Source organism: Astyanax mexicanus, chromosome 15, assembly GCF_023375975.1.
Source record: "Astyanax mexicanus isolate ESR-SI-001 chromosome 15, AstMex3_surface, whole genome shotgun sequence".
In the NCBI taxonomy this organism is placed as follows: Eukaryota; Metazoa; Chordata; class Actinopteri; order Characiformes; family Acestrorhamphidae; genus Astyanax; species Astyanax mexicanus.
Genome location: NC_064422.1, coordinates 17,707,631 through 17,728,172, shown reverse-complemented (window position 1 = coordinate 17,728,172; position 20,542 = coordinate 17,707,631). Strand labels below are relative to the sequence as shown.

The window sequence follows — 20,542 nt, the reverse complement described above, 5'->3', positions numbered from 1 at the left end:
CCTGTAGCTCCTCCTTGTTTGTGTACAGTGAGAGGCTTTTTGACTAGTCCTGTATATGTGGTCAGTTTCTTGGCTTTTATTTTATTATTATTTTATTTTTGGCTTTTTTAATGCTGCTTTTCTTTTGGCTCAATGTTTAAATGCTGCTTTTCGTATTGGCTCAGCATTTTTATGTTTACTGTTCTTTTTAAATACTTTAATGCTTTTTAAATGTTCTAATACTGTTATCTCAGCTTTTTACTACTGCTTTCTTATTGGCTCAGTATTTTAAAAGCTGATATCCTATTGGCTCAGTTTTCAATGCTGCTATTCTATTGGCTCCACTTCTGTTCTAATGCCTCAGTTTTAGCGCTGATATTGTATTAGATCAGTTTATTAATGCTGCTATTCTATTGGGTCATTATTTTCACTGCTGCTCTAGTAATGGTCAGCTATTTTTTAAAAGCTGTTACCCTATTGGTTTTCAGATTTTTCTATAAAAAAAAATTCGCAGTATAAGGTGCACTTAAAATCCTTTCATTTTCGCAAAAATCATCAGTGCGCCTTACAATCCGGTGAACCTTATTATCAGGTTGTAAGGAGAAGTAAAGCCATTCTGCTACAGTGTTATACAAGAGTTTCAGTTTAGTTCTCCAGCACCGGGGCTGGAACACTATTAGCATTACCCGCTAACCGCCCTTACTCTTTCACCATTCAGAGGTGATTATATTGGACTGTAGCCTGTGTGTTTACCGTGTTAAAACAAACTACGTTGACTAGCTAATATCGCCCTGGCTAACCGGAACACTCAGGGTTCCTCAGTGTAGCGCTGTTGGGCGGCATTAACAGCTAACTGCGGCTAGCCTTAGTGGAAATCTGCAAATCTAAGCTTACTGTAAATAAACTGAAGCGCTTTACTCACCCAAATATACAGTTTCATGAGAGAAATCTGTGTAGATTAACATCCAGCACTTGTTTGACTTTATTTATTTATTTTTTTTAAGAATTACAGTTTTATTTACTTATCTTAGCTTTACAGGTCAGTCAACACCCCCATTCCTTACTAGTGTCAAATAATGAGCCTTATAATCTGGTGCGCTTTATGTATGAAAATAGAACAGGTAATAGACGTTCATTGATAGTGCTCTTTATAGTGCGAAAAATATGATAATATTTTTTCCTCTTTCACTGCAGATTCCCAACTTCCAACCAGTAAACTGTGAGCACTCCACCTGTGATGATGTAAAGCAGCTGTAGGTTGTTTGTTTGTTTGTTGTTTATTTTTTACAGCAGTACACAGGTTTTTCTTTTCCTCTTCATCTGTAGGTCCAGGTCCAGCAGCAGTGCCAGGAAGTTCCTGTTTGGGTAGATTGCTCGTTTTTTGACGACACGCTGGACAGCTGAGCGGAGAGGCATTTGGTGATACAGCATCAGATACGCCAAAACCAGCGTGGACGAACGGCTCATACCCATAATGCAATGCACCAACACCTTTCCTAGGAGGGAAGGGCATTATTAGTAATGCAGACATACACTACTACTGTACACATGAACAAATAATTATGGTAGCTCTGCAAGAAAACATGGTTGAATTTCAGTGTGAATTCTAAAGTTCAAATATTTATACTGAGAATCACAGTGCGGTCATTTTGAGAAGACTTTTTTTTCAGCAGTTTCAACAAGAACCAGTCTTTGCTTATAGTACATTTTCCAGTATTTTGTTTTTATTTTATCATCCAGACAAAAAGACCTCGTTATATCTTCTGTAACTGTGTATAGACACACAAAGCTACAGCAGGTTAGATGATATGAAGCTGAAATGTACAGACAAAAGGGAGACGTGTGCTAGTGGCTGTTTACCTCAGAATGCTAATGCTAAGCTAGACTTTAGATGTTTCAAGTGGAAAACTGTCAGTTGGTGTCTGTGAAGATGCAGTGACCTATTTCAAGCAAGAAAAATTACATTGAAAGCTTTATTGTCTTCAGTTTATTAGAGTAGAGTGTACTAAAGAACCTTAACTAGTGTTAATTGGCTACCTGCCGCCATTCTGTGGTACCTCTCTGCTACAAAACAATAGCACTACATAGCTAATGCTAGTTAACAGCGCACTAGGAGAGAGAAACATTAAAGAGGCACACTTTCCTTGGTAAGTAAACACATTATTACCAAAATATACAATTTGTTTTAGATTTAGTTGATAAGATCAGCAGTCTGATGTAGGAGTAACATAACTGGGAAAAAAAATCATTAGCTAGCTTCATTTGGTGAAGCTTATTACTTGTGAGCTTATAGCGAAATATTTTACATTATAATTTACAGTGTAAAAAGGAATACAGTAATACATTTTAAAGAAAAAATACGATGAGAAATGGCCCTGGGGTGTAGTGAAACATGATAAGGAGTACAAACTCTGTTTGCCCCCAACTTTCTAAAGTAAAGTGTTTTTAGCTTTTGCTCCCAAAAGGCCTACAAAGCTAGTGATAGGGGCATAGCCTTGCCCATGGAAAGACATAGCTATTTCTACACCACTAACAAGCTCAAAGTAGTTCCACACTTCACTGGTAGAATTCTGAGGGCCCTGATATTTAAAACAAGACACTAAGAAGGTCACAGGTATTTTATAAAAAAAAGTACTGTTTATATTCATAATACATTAAGGTAGTTCTCCGTGCACCGCCAACTTAAATTGCCATAATTGCCCTATTCTATTTGTTACTTCTCATCAGTTGATTTATTGTGACTTAATTTCAAGTTGCCTGTGTCCAAACTTTTGACTGGTACTGGGTCACAGGGGTAGGGGGTTAGTAGATGAGGGTTACAGAGGGAGGGGTTATCAGGTATGGGTCACAGGATTACGGGTTAATAGATATAGGTCACAAGAGTAGGGGTTAGTAGATATGGGTTACAGGGTGTTGGGGTTTATAGATATGGGTTACAGTGTTACGAGATATGGGTTATAGTGTTAGGGATTAGTAGATATAGGTTACAGGGGGTAAAGGTTAATAGATATGGGTCACAGGGAGTAAGGGTTATAAGATATGGGTTACAGGGGTAGAGGTTAGTAGATATGGGTCACTGGGGTTGTAAGGGTTAGAATAGGTGGTTTAAAGGGGGTAGAGGTAAGTAGATATGGGTTACAGGTGGTAGGGGTTAATAGATATGGGTCACAGGGGTAAGGGTTAAAAGACATGGTGTAAAGGGGGTAGAGGTTAGAAGATATGAGTAACAGGAGGTAGTGGTTAGCAGATATGGGTCACAGGAGTAGGGGTCAATAGATATGGGTCAGGCGGTTAGGGTTCGTAGATATAGGTCACAGGAGTAGGGGTAATTAGATATGGGTCAGGCGGTTAGGGTTCGTAGATATAGGTCACAGGAGTAGGGGTAAGTAGATATGGGTTACAAGGGTAAGGAGATATGGATCACAGGGGTACAGGTTAGCAGATAAGGGTTACGAGAGTTAGGGGTTAGGAGATATGGATCACAGGGGCAGATATTAGTGGACATTGGTCAGGGGTAGGGGTAAGGAGATTTGGGTCGGTGGTAGGAATTAGGATTATAAAGAACTTGATATCTCACCATCAGGGGCTTTCAGGCCTTTGTGGATGAAATCTGCTGCTGGTCTGAAGTAAATATCCAGGTCAAAGTGACAGGAGTCTTCGGCTGGAATTCCACAGTAAACAAAGTTGGTTCCGTAGAAGTTCTGGTCCCCGATGCTCCCGCGTTTAGAGTGGGCAGCGTTGAGGATGTGTGTGATGCCCAGCTGCTGCAGAGCTGTTCTGTTCTGGGCTATTCTCCTGCAAATTAAATTTGTCAGACACATTTATTAGCTTGCAAAAGTATTGTGGTCAAAACTCTTGTTTTAAGCTTCATGGTTAAACTGAATTTATTTACGCTTTGTGTAAATTTATCATGTATTTTTCCCATAGAAACGAATGAAAATATTCAAAAAATAGGTCACAAAGAGCAGCTTTCCCTCACACAAGTTGTTTGTGCATGGGGGATAGTTTGGACCAACCATCCTCAGAGCAATAGTTCTCACATGCTGACATTTTAGCCAAAAGCTTATACCATAGCAACACCTTAGCATCCAACAGCTATACCATAGCAATGCCACCAGAAAAGCCCTTAGCAACAGTCTACTCAGTGATAAAACTCTTGCATTCAGACTGCAATTGAAAAAACTGGAGGACCAGTGAGTTTTTTGGCTTTCTTGTCACATGACATCGTGTTCAGTAACTCCTCCATTTCCACTCGCTGTTGTGTTTACATGGATCTCTGTGGAATTGCACGCCCAAAGTGTAATTGCGATGCGTGGCTGTGGACAAATAGCTATTTTATTAAACGCGAGGTTCAGCGAAAAACAGTAGGTACTTCAGCCTGTAATTTGTCTGAGTATGTCTGAGAAAAACATGTACATGGTTGTTCCGGACAGAAATAAAGAGGACCCCCAGTAAAGGAGAAAATTAGCCCAGGAACCCCTGAGAAACTAATCCCGTCCGGATAATGTTTTAGTGGTGTGTAGGTACCTCTCTTTACAAGGTAGTCTTTTGAAGAAGTCTTTTTTTTTTTTTTTAATCTGAATATGTGTGGATGGGGCCTGTATCAAAACAGGTAAGCAGCTTTATGGTCCCTCCACAGTTAGCACATTCAGAGAGAGGTGGAGTCAGGCTGTGTTCTGACATCATCTCTGACCCCGTTTGGCACGTTTCTCACGTATGACAAAATCTGCCCTGGTACAGCATGTGCTGTGTGTACACTCCCACCCCACCACCAGCGTCATGAACACACAGCATTACAAATTAATGTTCTCTAATAAAACAAAATATATGATGTTTACAAGTAAACGCTCTCACTAAACACTGACCTTATATTAATTTGAGTTTATTCTTATGTTATTTATAGGCAAAAGTTAATTATAGGTAAAACCCCTTACTGATCACTGACTTTATTATGTTTATTTGTGTTTAGTATTCTAATTCAGCGAAACACTGACGAAGGAAGGTGCCTGCCTGATGACCCCCGAGAAGAGCTTGCACTGAAGTTTGTGTTAAAGTTTGGATGAAGGGGATTGGTGTGGTCCTGCTCTTGTAATAATTTGTCTCATGAGTTTTTGTAGACGTCTGAGTACTTGGCAGTTGAGGCACGGACCATGAACATAGTTCGCTATGCTTCTGGATTCTTGTCGAGCCAGTATCAGATGGTAGTGGTTGCTGTGTTCTGCTCACGCAACTTATAATGTGATTTATTGTGTGTGATTGTGCTTAGGTAAGTGTGTTGTTGCCATAGTTAAAGGAAGTGAGCTTAGATTAAGGAGGGATTTTATGTGTTCATAGGTTATTTTTTGGTAGGTCTGTTACTTGGCAGTTGAGGCAATGGACCATGAACATAGTGTTAGGCTGTGCTTCTGGATTCTTGTCGAGCCAGTATCAGATTGTGGTGGTTTTGCTATTGTTGTTAGTTGAGTGAGTAGTAGATCCTGGCTGAGCCCTATGCATAACCCCAGCTGTTAGGTGCAGGATTTGTCAATTTCCTGTATTATATTACTTGACATCTAGTTAAGCTAGTGACTGCTGTGAAGAGAACAGTTGACAACAGAGGAAAGACCCTGTGACAGCATGGAAAGACAGCTGACAAGAGGGAATAGACCCTAACGGTGCTGCCATGGGCTGGCAATCCATGGTAGCAGCCACCATGGTTAACCATGTGTGTGCAACCAAGCAAGCTACATTGAAAAAGAAAAAAGCAATACCCCAGGAGTCAGCGAGAGCAGGGGTGGAAGATGACTCACAGGCGGATAACATGGTTACGGACTCTGGAACGGACATGACTACGAGAAGTGGGTTAAGCATAGAGGCAGGTGGGATGGTAAGTGGAAAGGAGTTGCTGACCTGTGTGTGTGGGTGGAGCAAGGTCACATCAGTGAGAGGGCTGAGGATACACCAAGGAAAGATGAGGTGCTTGAGTGAAGGAGTGCAGGGGCCCCGCATTGAACAATACTTTGAACAGAATTGTTTGAGTCAGTCGGCTGAAGTCCAGCGGCAGGTTACGTGCCACAGTCCGCAGGATATCAATACCTTTGATACTAGGGAGGCTAACTTAAGCACAGAAGGAGTGGAGGATGAAGGAGGTGTTGATAGGTCAAAGGCTAAGGGAAAGCAGATGGGTAGGGAGAAAGGAATCGGTCAAAGATCCAAAGTTAAATGGCCAGGCACAGGAGACAAGATGGCATGGAGGAGTATTAATGATGATTTGAAAGGTATGCTTGAGGGTTTGAAGGGAACAGCAGAGAGTAAATTGAACAGGCTAGGTAAAGTCATTTATGATTATGGAATGGCAAGATTTGGTGTTGTGCAGAGGAACGTAAAGTGTCAAGATGTAGTTAAATCAAGGCGGCAGGTAGAAATAGAAAAACTGGTTAAGGAATCAAGGTTACTCAGAAAGAAGTGGAAGAAGGGGAATGAGGCAGAAAGAGAGGGCATTGAGTTATTGCAGGAGGAGTTGAGAAGTAAGTTGGTAAAATTGCGGAGAGCAGAGGCTATGAGGAAAAGGAGGAAGAAGAAGGAGCGTGCTAGGATAGAGTTCTTTAGAGATCCATTTAGGTTTGTTAAGAGTCTGTTTAGTAAGGAGAAATCAGGAAATCTAAAGGTCGGAAAGAGGGAGTTGGAGGAGCACTTTAAGAGTGTTTACACAGAGAAGGAAAGGTCTAGCGACCTGGACCTACCAGCAGACATGCCGCCGTTAGGTGATATAGAGTGGAAAATGGATGTTAACCCCCCTAGGTGGAGTGAGGTTCAGGAGGTGGTGAAGGCTGCAAAGGCAGGTTCTGCCCCAGGGCCAAATGGGGTTCCATATAGATTATATAAAAGTGCACCAGATGTTTTGAAGTTTCTATGGAAACTAATGGCTATAGTGTGGAAGAAGGGGATTATTCCAAAGGAGTGGCGCAGAGCAGGTGGTGTTCTTATCCCAAAAGAAAAGGATTCTGTGGCTATTGATCAGTTCCGTCCCATAAGCTTGTTGAATGTGGAGGGTAAGATCTTCTTTAGTGTGGTTGCACGTAGACTAGCAACGTACCTGAAAAGAAATAATTTAATTGATACGTCTGTACAAAAGGCAGGAATTGCAGGTTTTTCTGGTTGCATAGAGCATAATAGTATGATTTGGCATCAGATTCAAACAGCAAGAGCCGAGAAAAAGGATCTACATGTGGTGTTTTTAGATCTGGCTAATGCTTTTGGTTCGGTACCGCATGCATTGTTGTGGAAGGCATTCAATTTTTTTAGGGTTCCAGAAGAGATTTCAAGGTTAGTTAAAGCCTATTTTGAAGACATACAGTTTTGCTTTAGTGTAGGGGAGTGTGTCACATCTTGGCAACGACTGGAAATAGGTATAATGGCAGGTTGTACAATTTCACCGCTAGCGTTTACGATGGCAATGGAGGTGATTATTAGGGCTTCTAAGTGGGTCGTAGGCGGGGAGAGGCTGCATGATGGCACCCGGCTCCCACCAGTTAGGGCGTTTATGGACGATATGACAACATTAACGACCACGGTGCCATGTACCCGGCGACTGCTAGGGAAGTTAAATGATAATCTTAGGCTGGCTAGGATGAAAGTTAAACCGAGCAAGTCTAGGAGTGTATCAATCGTTAAAGGGAAATTGATACAAGAAAGGTTTATGATGGAGGGAGAAGTCATACCATCTATATTGGAAAAGCCAGTTAAGAGTTTAGGTAGGTGGTATACTGCAGCACTGAATGATAAAGAGCAGGTGGAAGGGTTGAGGACAGAAATGGTGGAGGCCATTAATAGAATTGATAAGTCTTTTCTGCCAGGTAAATTAAAATTGTGGTGTCTGCAGTTTGGTTTGTTGCCTCGTCTAAGGTGGCCACTTACAGTTTATGATATTCCGATTTCTGAAGTTGAGAGGTTAGAAAGGGTTATGAGCAAGGCTATAAGGACATGGTTGGGGGTGCCGCGTTGCCTTAGTAGTGTGGCGTGGTGTGGGAGAGGGATGCTGGAACTGCCGTTGACGAGCTTGGTTGAGGAGTTCAAATGTGCTAAGGTAGGACGTGAAATGCAGTTGTTAGGGTCAAAAGACGGGCTGGTTAAAGCAACAGCACCAGTGACTAGGTCTGGGAGAAAGTGGAATGCTCGAGAAGCTACTCAAGCCGCAAGGAGGGCACTGGAGCACAGGGATGTTGTGGGGCAGGTGCAAAATGGGAGGGCAGGATTAGGTTTAGGTGATTCTTGGAAAGCATTCGGCAAGGCCACATCACCTGAGAAAAGGCGTATGGTTACAGGGTTTATTCGTGAGCAGGAGGAGGAAGCAAGGAGGGCAAAAGCAGCAGGGCAGAGTAAACAGGGGCAGTGGATGAGATGGGAAAGTGTAGAGAAGCGGAGAATCACCTGGCGAGAGTTATGGGGATTGGATACAGGCCGTATAAAGTTTCTTTTGGGAGCTACATATGATGTTCTGCCAACGCCACAAAACCTTGCTCAGTGGGTGGGTGAGGATCCAAGTTGTAAGCTATGTGCAGGAAGTGGCACGCTGAAGCACATTTTGTCGGCATGTAAGGTGAGTCTATCCCAGGGGCGCTACACATGGAGGCATAATCAGGTACTTAGATCTCTTGCAGGTGCACTTGATAAGAAACGGTTAGAAGTTAATAACATGCCCGTGGTAGGTTGCAGTAGGGTAATAACGTTTGTGCGTGAGGGGCAGCATAGTGGAGAAACAGCACAGTGCTTGAAAACTGCTGGTAAGTGGGCCAATGCACGAGATTGGAAGTTATTAGTGGATGTAGGTAGTAAACTGCAGATCCCACAGTGCATTCTGGTTACAACCTTGAGGCCGGATGTAGTGTTGTACTCTGAAAGTAAGCGGATAGTGTATTTTATAGAGCTGACTGTTCCGTTTGAAGACGAGGTAGATGGAGCTTATGAAAGGAAAAGGCTGAAGTATACAGACTTGGTGGCTGAGGTGAGAGAGCGTGGGTGGCAAGCGTATATTAGACCGGTAGAGGTAGGTACTAGAGGCTTTGTTGCGAAGTCTGCCACAAGACTGCTGTCTGAATTCGGAATTAGAGGTCGTGTGCTAAGGACTGTAGTGAAGGAGTTGTCAGATGTAGCTGAAAGATCTAGTCAGTGGTTGTGGTTCAGAAGGGCTGAGGCTGTGTGGGGAAGGGAGTGAGTTTGTGCTTCTACAGCAAGCTTGGAGGGGGGTGGGTCTGGGACGCCAGACTTCACTGTTGAGCCTTCTGGAGGTGTCGTGGGCCTAATTCAGCGAAACACTGACGAAGGAAGGTGCCTACCTGATGACCCCTGAGAAGAGCTTGCACTGAAGTTTGTGTTGGAGTTGTTAGATGTAGCTGAAAGATCTAGTCAGTGGTTGTGGTTCAGAAGGGCTGAGGCTGTGTGGGGAAGGGAGTGAGTTTGTGCTTCTACAGCAGGCTTGGAGGGGGGTGGGTCTGGGACGCCAGACTTCACTGTTGAGCCTTCTGGAGGTGTCGTGGGCCTAATTCAGCGAAACACTGACGAAGGAAGGTGCCTGCCTGATGACCCCCGAGAAGAGCTTGCACTGAAGTTTGTGTTAAAGTTTGGATGAAGGGGATTGGTGTGGTCCTGCTCTTGTAATAATTTGTCTCATGAGTTTTTGTAGACGTCTGAGTACTTGGCAGTTGAGGCACGGACCATGAACATAGTTCGCTATGCTTCTGGATTCTTGTCGAGCCAGTATCAGATGGTAGTGGTTGCTGTGTTCTGCTCACGCAACTTATAATGTGATTTATTGTGTGTGATTGTGCTTAGGTAAGTGTGTTGTTGCCATAGTTAAAGGAAGTGAGCTTAGATTAAGGAGGGATTTTATGTGTTCATAGGTTATTTTTTGGTAGGTCTGTTACTTGGCAGTTGAGGCAATGGACCATGAACATAGTGTTAGGCTGTGCTTCTGGATTCTTGTCGAGCCAGTATCAGATTGTGGTGGTTTTGCTATTGTTGTTAGTTGAGTGAGTAGTAGATCCTGGCTGAGCCCTATGCATAACCCCAGCTGTTAGGTGCAGGATTTGTCAATTTCCTGTATTATATTACTTGACATCTAGTTAAGCTAGTGACTGCTGTGAAGAGAACAGTTGACAACAGAGGAAAGACCCTGTGACAGCATGGAAAGACAGCTGACAAGAGGGAATAGACCCTAACGGTGCTGCCATGGGCTGGCAATCCATGGTAGCAGCCACCATGGTTAACCATGTGTGTGCAACCAAGCAAGCTACATTGAAAAAGAAAAAAGCAATACCCCAGGAGTCAGCGAGAGCAGGGGTGGAAGATGACTCACAGGCGGATAACATGGTTACGGACTCTGGAACGGACATGACTACGAGAAGTGGGTTAAGCATAGAGGCAGGTGGGATGGTAAGTGGAAAGGAGTTGCTGACCTGTGTGTGTGGGTGGAGCAAGGTCACATCAGTGAGAGGGCTGAGGATACACCAAGGAAAGATGAGGTGCTTGAGTGAAGGAGTGCAGGGGCCCCGCATTGAACAATACTTTGAACAGAATTGTTTGAGTCAGTCGGCTGAAGTCCAGCGGCAGGTTACGTGCCACAGTCCGCAGGATATCAATACCTTTGATACTAGGGAGGCTAACTTAAGCACAGAAGGAGTGGAGGATGAAGGAGGTGTTGATAGGTCAAAGGCTAAGGGAAAGCAGATGGGTAGGGAGAAAGGAATCGGTCAAAGATCCAAAGTTAAATGGCCAGGCACAGGAGACAAGATGGCATGGAGGAGTATTAATGATGATTTGAAAGGTATGCTTGAGGGTTTGAAGGGAACAGCAGAGAGTAAATTGAACAGGCTAGGTAAAGTCATTTATGATTATGGAATGGCAAGATTTGGTGTTGTGCAGAGGAACGTAAAGTGTCAAGATGTAGTTAAATCAAGGCGGCAGGTAGAAATAGAAAAACTGGTTAAGGAATCAAGGTTACTCAGAAAGAAGTGGAAGAAGGGGAATGAGGCAGAAAGAGAGGGCATTGAGTTATTGCAGGAGGAGTTGAGAAGTAAGTTGGTAAAATTGCGGAGAGCAGAGGCTATGAGGAAAAGGAGGAAGAAGAAGGAGCGTGCTAGGATAGAGTTCTTTAGAGATCCATTTAGGTTTGTTAAGAGTCTGTTTAGTAAGGAGAAATCAGGAAATCTAAAGGTCGGAAAGAGGGAGTTGGAGGAGCACTTTAAGAGTGTTTACACAGAGAAGGAAAGGTCTAGCGACCTGGACCTACCAGCAGACATGCCGCCGTTAGGTGATATAGAGTGGAAAATGGATGTTAACCCCCCTAGGTGGAGTGAGGTTCAGGAGGTGGTGAAGGCTGCAAAGGCAGGTTCTGCCCCAGGGCCAAATGGGGTTCCATATAGATTATATAAAAGTGCACCAGATGTTTTGAAGTTTCTATGGAAACTAATGGCTATAGTGTGGAAGAAGGGGATTATTCCAAAGGAGTGGCGCAGAGCAGGTGGTGTTCTTATCCCAAAAGAAAAGGATTCTGTGGCTATTGATCAGTTCCGTCCCATAAGCTTGTTGAATGTGGAGGGTAAGATCTTCTTTAGTGTGGTTGCACGTAGACTAGCAACGTACCTGAAAAGAAATAATTTAATTGATACGTCTGTACAAAAGGCAGGAATTGCAGGTTTTTCTGGTTGCATAGAGCATAATAGTATGATTTGGCATCAGATTCAAACAGCAAGAGCCGAGAAAAAGGATCTACATGTGGTGTTTTTAGATCTGGCTAATGCTTTTGGTTCGGTACCGCATGCATTGTTGTGGAAGGCATTCAATTTTTTTAGGGTTCCAGAAGAGATTTCAAGGTTAGTTAAAGCCTATTTTGAAGACATACAGTTTTGCTTTAGTGTAGGGGAGTGTGTCACATCTTGGCAACGACTGGAAATAGGTATAATGGCAGGTTGTACAATTTCACCGCTAGCGTTTACGATGGCAATGGAGGTGATTATTAGGGCTTCTAAGTGGGTCGTAGGCGGGGAGAGGCTGCATGATGGCACCCGGCTCCCACCAGTTAGGGCGTTTATGGACGATATGACAACATTAACGACCACGGTGCCATGTACCCGGCGACTGCTAGGGAAGTTAAATGATAATCTTAGGCTGGCTAGGATGAAAGTTAAACCGAGCAAGTCTAGGAGTGTATCAATCGTTAAAGGGAAATTGATACAAGAAAGGTTTATGATGGAGGGAGAAGTCATACCATCTATATTGGAAAAGCCAGTTAAGAGTTTAGGTAGGTGGTATACTGCAGCACTGAATGATAAAGAGCAGGTGGAAGGGTTGAGGACAGAAATGGTGGAGGCCATTAATAGAATTGATAAGTCTTTTCTGCCAGGTAAATTAAAATTGTGGTGTCTGCAGTTTGGTTTGTTGCCTCGTCTAAGGTGGCCACTTACAGTTTATGATATTCCGATTTCTGAAGTTGAGAGGTTAGAAAGGGTTATGAGCAAGGCTATAAGGACATGGTTGGGGGTGCCGCGTTGCCTTAGTAGTGTGGCGTGGTGTGGGAGAGGGATGCTGGAACTGCCGTTGACGAGCTTGGTTGAGGAGTTCAAATGTGCTAAGGTAGGACGTGAAATGCAGTTGTTAGGGTCAAAAGACGGGCTGGTTAAAGCAACAGCACCAGTGACTAGGTCTGGGAGAAAGTGGAATGCTCGAGAAGCTACTCAAGCCGCAAGGAGGGCACTGGAGCACAGGGATGTTGTGGGGCAGGTGCAAAATGGGAGGGCAGGATTAGGTTTAGGTGATTCTTGGAAAGCATTCGGCAAGGCCACATCACCTGAGAAAAGGCGTATGGTTACAGGGTTTATTCGTGAGCAGGAGGAGGAAGCAAGGAGGGCAAAAGCAGCAGGGCAGAGTAAACAGGGGCAGTGGATGAGATGGGAAAGTGTAGAGAAGCGGAGAATCACCTGGCGAGAGTTATGGGGATTGGATACAGGCCGTATAAAGTTTCTTTTGGGAGCTACATATGATGTTCTGCCAACGCCACAAAACCTTGCTCAGTGGGTGGGTGAGGATCCAAGTTGTAAGCTATGTGCAGGAAGTGGCACGCTGAAGCACATTTTGTCGGCATGTAAGGTGAGTCTATCCCAGGGGCGCTACACATGGAGGCATAATCAGGTACTTAGATCTCTTGCAGGTGCACTTGATAAGAAACGGTTAGAAGTTAATAACATGCCCGTGGTAGGTTGCAGTAGGGTAATAACGTTTGTGCGTGAGGGGCAGCATAGTGGAGAAACAGCACAGTGCTTGAAAACTGCTGGTAAGTGGGCCAATGCACGAGATTGGAAGTTATTAGTGGATGTAGGTAGTAAACTGCAGATCCCACAGTGCATTCTGGTTACAACCTTGAGGCCGGATGTAGTGTTGTACTCTGAAAGTAAGCGGATAGTGTATTTTATAGAGCTGACTGTTCCGTTTGAAGACGAGGTAGATGGAGCTTATGAAAGGAAAAGGCTGAAGTATACAGACTTGGTGGCTGAGGTGAGAGAGCGTGGGTGGCAAGCGTATATTAGACCGGTAGAGGTAGGTACTAGAGGCTTTGTTGCGAAGTCTGCCACAAGACTGCTGTCTGAATTCGGAATTAGAGGTCGTGTGCTAAGGACTGTAGTGAAGGAGTTGTCAGATGTAGCTGAAAGATCTAGTCAGTGGTTGTGGTTCAGAAGGGCTGAGGCTGTGTGGGGAAGGGAGTGAGTTTGTGCTTCTACAGCAAGCTTGGAGGGGGGTGGGTCTGGGACGCCAGACTTCACTGTTGAGCCTTCTGGAGGTGTCGTGGGCCTAATTCAGCGAAACACTGACGAAGGAAGGTGCCTACCTGATGACCCCTGAGAAGAGCTTGCACTGAAGTTTGTGTTGGAGTTGTTAGATGTAGCTGAAAGATCTAGTCAGTGGTTGTGGTTCAGAAGGGCTGAGGCTGTGTGGGGAAGGGAGTGAGTTTGTGCTTCTACAGCAGGCTTGGAGGGGGGTGGGTCTGGGACGCCAGACTTCACTGTTGAGCCTTCTGGAGGTGTCGTGGGCCTAATTCAGCGAAACACTGACGAAGGAAGGTGCCTGCCTGATGACCCCCGAGAAGAGCTTGCACTGAAGTTTGTGTTAAAGTTTGGATGAAGGGGATTGGTGTGGTCCTGCTCTTGTAATAATTTGTCTCATGAGTTTTTGTAGACGTCTGAGTACTTGGCAGTTGAGGCACGGACCATGAACATAGTTCGCTATGCTTCTGGATTCTTGTCGAGCCAGTATCAGATGGTAGTGGTTGCTGTGTTCTGCTCACGCAACTTATAATGTGATTTATTGTGTGTGATTGTGCTTAGGTAAGTGTGTTGTTGCCATAGTTAAAGGAAGTGAGCTTAGATTAAGGAGGGATTTTATGTGTTCATAGGTTATTTTTTGGTAGGTCTGTTACTTGGCAGTTGAGGCAATGGACCATGAACATAGTGTTAGGCTGTGCTTCTGGATTCTTGTCGAGCCAGTATCAGATTGTGGTGGTTTTGCTATTGTTGTTAGTTGAGTGAGTAGTAGATCCTGGCTGAGCCCTATGCATAACCCCAGCTGTTAGGTGCAGGATTTGTCAATTTCCTGTATTATATTACTAATGATATACAGAGTTGATTACAGATAGACACACTCACTGACCACTGACTTTTGGTTACTTGGGTTTAGTGTTCTAATGTTATATAGAGTTAATTACAGGTAGACACTCTCACTGAACACTGACTTTATGTTTATTTGGGTTTAGTATTCTAATGTTATATAGAGTTAATTACAGGTAGACACTCTCACTGAACACTGATTTTATGTTTATTTGGGTTTAATATTCTAATGTTATATAGAGTTAATTACATGTAAAAACGCTCACTGACTGAACACTAACTTTATGTTTATTTAAGTTTATTATTCTAATGTTATATAGAGAAAATTACAGGTAGACACTCTCACTGGCTGATCACTGACTTTATTTTTATTTGGGTTTAGTATTCTAATGTTATATAGAGTTAATTACAGGTAGACACTCTCACTGAACACTGACTTTATGTTTATTTGGGTTTAGTATTCTAATGTTATATAGAGTTAATTACAAGTAGACACTCTCACTGACTGAACACTGACTTTATGTTTATTTGTGTTTAGTATTTTAATGTTAATGTTAAGACTAAGACTTTCGCTGTGAGTCAGAGTGAGGTCAGTGTGTAGCGTGAGGAGGAAGCGGTCAGTACGTACACGTTTCCGATGTACAGGTTGGGCCACACCTCGTCGATCTGGTGCAGGTCCAGAGTGCAGGTGTCCAGAACTTTCTCCAGGTCCTTCACACACATGTACTCCTTCCTCTTGTTCTTCTGAGTGGTCATTTCTGATACTGTTCTGATGGGATCTGTGTGGTGTGTGTGTGAATGTGTGTGAGGTTGTGTGTGAGGGTGTATGTGTGTGAAAGTGTGTGTATGTATGTGGTGTTTGTGAATGTGTGTGAGAGTGTATGTGAGTGTGTGTGTGTGAGGGTGTATGTGTGTGAAAGTGTGTGAGGTCCTGGGGAGGTTTGAACCAGTGACCAGGAAAAGCAGGTGGGATCACTGGACTGCTGCCATATATAGAGCATCAGTGTACTGTTACACACACACACACATACACACACACACAAACAAACGCACACAGGCTTTACATGATGCATTCCCAAAGCCTTAGACAAACAAACACATTCTGTTCATGCACAGGCTGTCTGTCTGTCTATCCATTTATATCTATTGGCCTGTCTATCTGTTTTTTTCTCTCTCTGTCTACCTGTCTATATACCTATTTATCTGTTCATCTGTCTGTCTCACTGCCTTTTGTTCTATGTATCTATCTTTCAATTGACCGGTCAGTCGGTCTATCTATGGCTGTCTACTTGTCTATTTACCTGTTTAGCTAAATTTCTGTGTATGTAAATTTCTTTCTGTCTGTCTGCTCATCTGTCTACATCTCTATATATCTCTCTACCTATTCATCTGTCTGTCAGTCTGGCTCACTGTCTGTCTACCAGTTTGTCTCCCTACTTATTATTTATATACAGTAACTGTCTATCTGTATATAGGACTATCTACTGGACTAACTATGTGTCTGTGGGTCGGGCTGTCTATCTGTCTGTTACTGGGGTTTTAAAGACTTACTACCGAATCTAAATTTAGACGTGTTATGTGTGTGATGTATGTGTGTAAACTGAACAGGAAGAGGAACACTGTGGCCTCTTACGATCTGCCCAGTACCAGTTAGATCTACATGGCTGCAGGTGGTTAGTGTGTGTCTTTGCACTGGTCAGTGTGTGTGTGTGTGTGTGTGTGTGTGTGTATGTGTCCTTCTACAAGCTTTTGATGACCTCCTAGAGGCAAAGGAACTGTCCTGATAACTATCCCAGGGGGACATGTTCCAGAAACAGAACCACTGTTTTGGCCAATCTAGGGTAAGAATCTCCCTCTTCTCTGAATAAAACATTCACTTATTAATAATCATTTAAATATAAAATTATATAAATACAATTATTCAGTGTCCACAATGAATTTTTGAATATCTATTATAAATCCTTTTATATCCATTATGAATTCACAATTCAGTCTAAGCAGTACAGTCTGATGTCCAGTGCTCAGAGTTTGATGATTATCCTGGTTCAGTCTAAGTCGTACAGTTTGATGTCCAGTACTCTGAGATGTTTGATGATTATCCTGGTTTAGTCTAAGCCATGCAGTCTGATATCCAGTGCTCTGGGCAGTTTGATGATTATACTGGTTCAGTCGAGGCCTTACAGTCTGATGTCCAGTGCTTGGAGATGTTTCTGATCTCTAGCACTCAGAGCTGTTTGATGCTTCTCCTGGTTCAGTCTAAGCCATGCAGTCTGATGTCCAGTGCTTATAGCTACTTGATGACTATTCTGGTTCAGTCTAAACTTTGCAGTCTGGGGTCCAGTGTTTGGAGCTGTTTGATGACTATCCTGGTTCAGTCTAAGCAAAACAATCTGATTTCCAGCACTTGGAGCTGTTTGATGATTATCCTGATTCAGTCTAAGCAGTATAGTCTAAGTCATACATTCTCATGTCCAGTGTTTGGAGCTGTTTGATGATTCTCCTGTTTTACAATAAGCTGTGCAGTCTGATGTCCAGCACTCTGAGCAGTTGGATGATTATCCTGTTTCAGACTAAGTCATACATTCTCATGTCCAGTGTTTGGAGCTGTTTGATGATTATCCTGATTCAGTCTAAGCAGTGCAGTCTGATGTCCAGCGCTCTGAGCTGTTTGAGGAAGCCACGGTTGGGAAAGATCCAGCGGTGCTGTTTGACAGTTTTTATGGCCTCCAGCAGGGAGAGGTTCTGGTGGATCATCAGGTAGGCCAGAACCAATGAAGCAGAGCGACTCACACCCACCGCACAATGTATCAGCAACCGTGCTAAAAACACAAACATACACACACACACACACAAACATACATCATAAGTTAGCATTATATCATAAACATTAGCACATTCTGCTCTCCTAAGTTGTTCTTCCATTTAATGTAAAATCCCTCAATAATTTAAATACTATATAATAGTGTAGTGCAGTGGTTCCCAACCTTTTTCTTCAGGGACCCATATTTTTTACCATTGTAAGCTTTGGTGACCCAACATAACCACCCCCACCCCCCCACCCCCCCAAATGTAAAAGATGTAAGTGTATAATTGGGTTGGGGTGGGGGGGGGGGGGGGGGGGGGTTTAGAAATGACAAATAAAAACTGAAAAAAAGGAAAAATTGATACATAAAACATAAGGAATTTTTATCTTATGAAGAAAAAAATAATTAGATCAATAAAATAATACAACTATTTAAAATGAATAAAAAATAATTTATATAAAATAAAAACAAACAAACAAAAAAAAAGAATATCATTTTCAGTTTCAAATCAGTAAAACAGCTCACCAAAACCTCAACCTGTCCAAATATTGGACAATAATTGATTAACTTTACAGGCCCTCACTCATTTTCATTTATTTAACTAAACTGAGTTTTATATTCTTATATTATTATATTATTATATTCAGCCTCGCGCTGAATTCAGCTCCGCGCTGCCGGAGAGAGCGCCCGCGCGCGCGCCAGAGAGAGAGAGAGAGAGAGAGACAGAGAGAGCGCAGCGCAGCGCGGCGCAGCGCGGCGAATTTTGCTTACCCTAGACCAGGGGTCACCAACATGGTGCCCGCGGGCACCAGGTAGCCCGCAAGGACCTTATGAGTAGCCCGCAGGCCTGGTCTAAAAATAGCATTTTTGTTGCTATTCTTTTTTTTTTTAAATCACAGTTGCATTGATGTAATTTTAGATTATATTACATTAATATTAGCTTAGAGATAGCCTATAGTTTATATATTATTATACAATATAATGTAATATAATATGTAATATTATATTAAAATATAATATAAAATGTAAACACTTGCAGAGATTTATAATAATAGTGTTGCCTATTGATATCTGTGTCTTCACATAGATGAATGTCATTAATTATTAATAATAACATATAATTAAAGGTAAATTGAGAAAATTTGTAATTTCACGAGTGTGTATCAAACTGGTAGCCCTTCGCATTAATTGGTACCCAAGAAGTAGCTCTCAGGTTCAAAAAGGTTGGTGACCCCTGCCCTAGACTATATATAGTATTAATATTAAACCCCTTAAAATCAAGAGGGCTTCGCGACCCATCGTGGATCTTTGGCGACCCATAGGTTGGGTCGCGACCCATAGGTTGGGAACCACTGGTGTAGTGTATATATAAACCTAGACTATACAGAATATTCAACTTTTTGTGGAAACCCCTTTTAATGAATGCATTAGTCTATGTGAATGCACACACACTGCTTGTCTAGTACATTTAAAGGAGCACTGCCAAAAGAATAGGACTCTCTAGAGCAGATAAACAAACATCAAGCTTCTGGCACCAAGCCAAATGCCGGTCAGTGCAACGTTTTGAAGTTTAATTTTCCAACTGTATCAAGCTACATTCAAAAATAGAAAATTGAGTATAAAACTTAATTATATATATTTTTTCCATTTAGTATAGTTAAAATTATCTAGTTTTTTTTGTTTCGGCCTTTCAAAAACATAATTTTAAGAAATGAAAATTGAATCTTCTCTCGATTTTTCAGATTTTTTGTAATTTGTAACACAATCTGATGGTATAATCCAACTTGCAAAATGCAAAAATTAAAAAATCAGAAAATAAGCAAAAGATTAATTTTTTCATTTTTCTTGAAATTCTGATTGCGAGGGGCAAAGATGAAAAAACAAAATTGGAAAAATGGATGAAAACATATTTCTTGTACACTGCACTACATTTAAAAAAATGAAATAATGAGTTTTTATATCAAATTTTCTATTTGTGCATAAAGCCATCAGAACTTCAATAAAATAAGGATAAACTCTTTAATATCCTTGATTTCAGAAGAAACAATGAATGAGCAGGTGTCCCAAAACTTTTGGACATAGTGTAGCTATATAAGGTTATGATTAGAGACATTCACGGTGAGTTGCTAATTAGCTGGTTTTACCTCCTGGAGAGTTCAGCACCTGGTGGATGTGGTCGGCACACGGCTGGAAGTAGACAGACAGGTTAAAGGATGGCGAGTCGTCGGCTGGAACACCATGGTATTCTATAGAAGACCCATAAAACTCATGACTTCCCTGACAGTGCATCTTCCCATGGGCTGCGTTCAGGACGTGAGTAATCCCCAGCTTCCACAGGCCATAACGGTCATTCGCTATTGACCTGTAACAAGCAATCAATACAGTAACTACTACACACACACAAATATACACATTAATAGTGTATAAACACTGCTTTAATCAGACATGTTTATTATAGAATAAACTGCACGTCGTGTTCTTCGCATTTGCTAAAGGGGAGGCATACACACACTGGCCACGTTATTAGAAACACCTATTATAACTTGTGCTTCCACTCATAGCCACTTTGTTAGAAACACCCACTGTACTGGTAATTATTTTTCCACTCATGGCCACTTTATTTGAAACACAGACCAGACTCACATGTCTCCCAGATAGAGGTTGGGCCAAACTTCATCCACGTGGTTTCCGGTCCGTTTCCCGCCATACAGAATCTTCTCCAGCTCCTTAACCGGGGGAGGTCCTCCTCTCTGTCCGTCACACATGCTGACCTGTGACCTGCACACTGACACAGATTTCACACTGTGGATCTGCTCCAGTCAGCAGCTGTGTGTGTATGTTGGTGTGTGTGTGTGTGTGGAATGACAGGAGCAGGTGCAGTCATCTGCTCTAAAATTAAATCCCTCATTATAAACAGATCAAAGATTCGAACTGGTTAGATTTAAGTGTATATTAATTATTATATAAAATTGGGTTTATATACATTGACTGTAAATCAAACTGATTATTTTTTGCTTTCCGTTTTATTATATAATAGATTAACTTAAATTAAATTAAATTAACTGTAAACGGTGCGTTTTTGGATTTGATGGATTTGATAAATCAGGGGCTCAAGCTTATATTATA

General features: G+C 42.4%; 2 protein-coding genes across 2 annotated transcripts; both read right to left on the bottom strand.

Moving 5' to 3' along the window:
* Positions 1 to 1,106: 1,106 nt before the first annotated feature.
* Positions 1,107 to 15,622, bottom strand: LOC111191343 (dual specificity protein phosphatase 13). Its single transcript, XM_022666023.2, has 3 exons — positions 15,241 to 15,622; positions 3,557 to 3,774; positions 1,107 to 1,475 (listed from the first exon to the last, which is right to left on the bottom strand). The coding sequence occupies exons 1-3, from the start codon at positions 15,366 to 15,368 to the stop codon at positions 1,264 to 1,266; spliced, it is 558 nt and encodes a 185-aa protein (XP_022521744.1). The 5' UTR covers positions 15,369 to 15,622; the 3' UTR covers positions 1,107 to 1,263.
* Positions 15,623 to 16,568: 946 nt separating this feature from the next.
* Positions 16,569 to 20,310, bottom strand: LOC103042134 (dual specificity protein phosphatase 13-like). The gene is made up of 3 exons (XM_015603614.3): positions 20,060 to 20,310; positions 19,561 to 19,778; positions 16,569 to 17,431 (listed from the first exon to the last, which is right to left on the bottom strand). The coding sequence occupies exons 1-3, from the start codon at positions 20,179 to 20,181 to the stop codon at positions 17,238 to 17,240; spliced, it is 534 nt and encodes a 177-aa protein (XP_015459100.3). The 5' UTR covers positions 20,182 to 20,310; the 3' UTR covers positions 16,569 to 17,237.
* Between the last annotated feature and the right edge of the window lie 232 nt (positions 20,311 to 20,542).

Coding starts and splice junctions, on each gene's coding strand:
- LOC103042134 (XM_015603614.3), bottom strand. CDS start 20,181: ATGTGTGACGGACAGAGAGGAGGACCTCCCCCGGTTAAGGAGCTGGAG. Junction 19,779..20,059: donor AACCTCTATCTGGGAGACAT/GTGAGTCTGGTC, acceptor TGCTTGTTACAG/GTCAATAGCGAATGACCGTT. Junction 17,432..19,560: donor GGTGCTGAACTCTCCAGGAG/GTAAAACCAGCT, acceptor TTGTGTTTTTAG/CACGGTTGCTGATACATTGT.
- LOC111191343 (XM_022666023.2), bottom strand. CDS start 15,368: ATGACCACTCAGAAGAACAAGAGGAAGGAGTACATGTGTGTGAAGGAC. Junction 3,775..15,240: donor AACCTGTACATCGGAAACGT/GTACGTACTGAC, acceptor TTTAATTTGCAG/GAGAATAGCCCAGAACAGAA. Junction 1,476..3,556: donor AGGCCTGAAAGCCCCTGATG/GTGAGATATCAA, acceptor CTTCCCTCCTAG/GAAAGGTGTTGGTGCATTGC.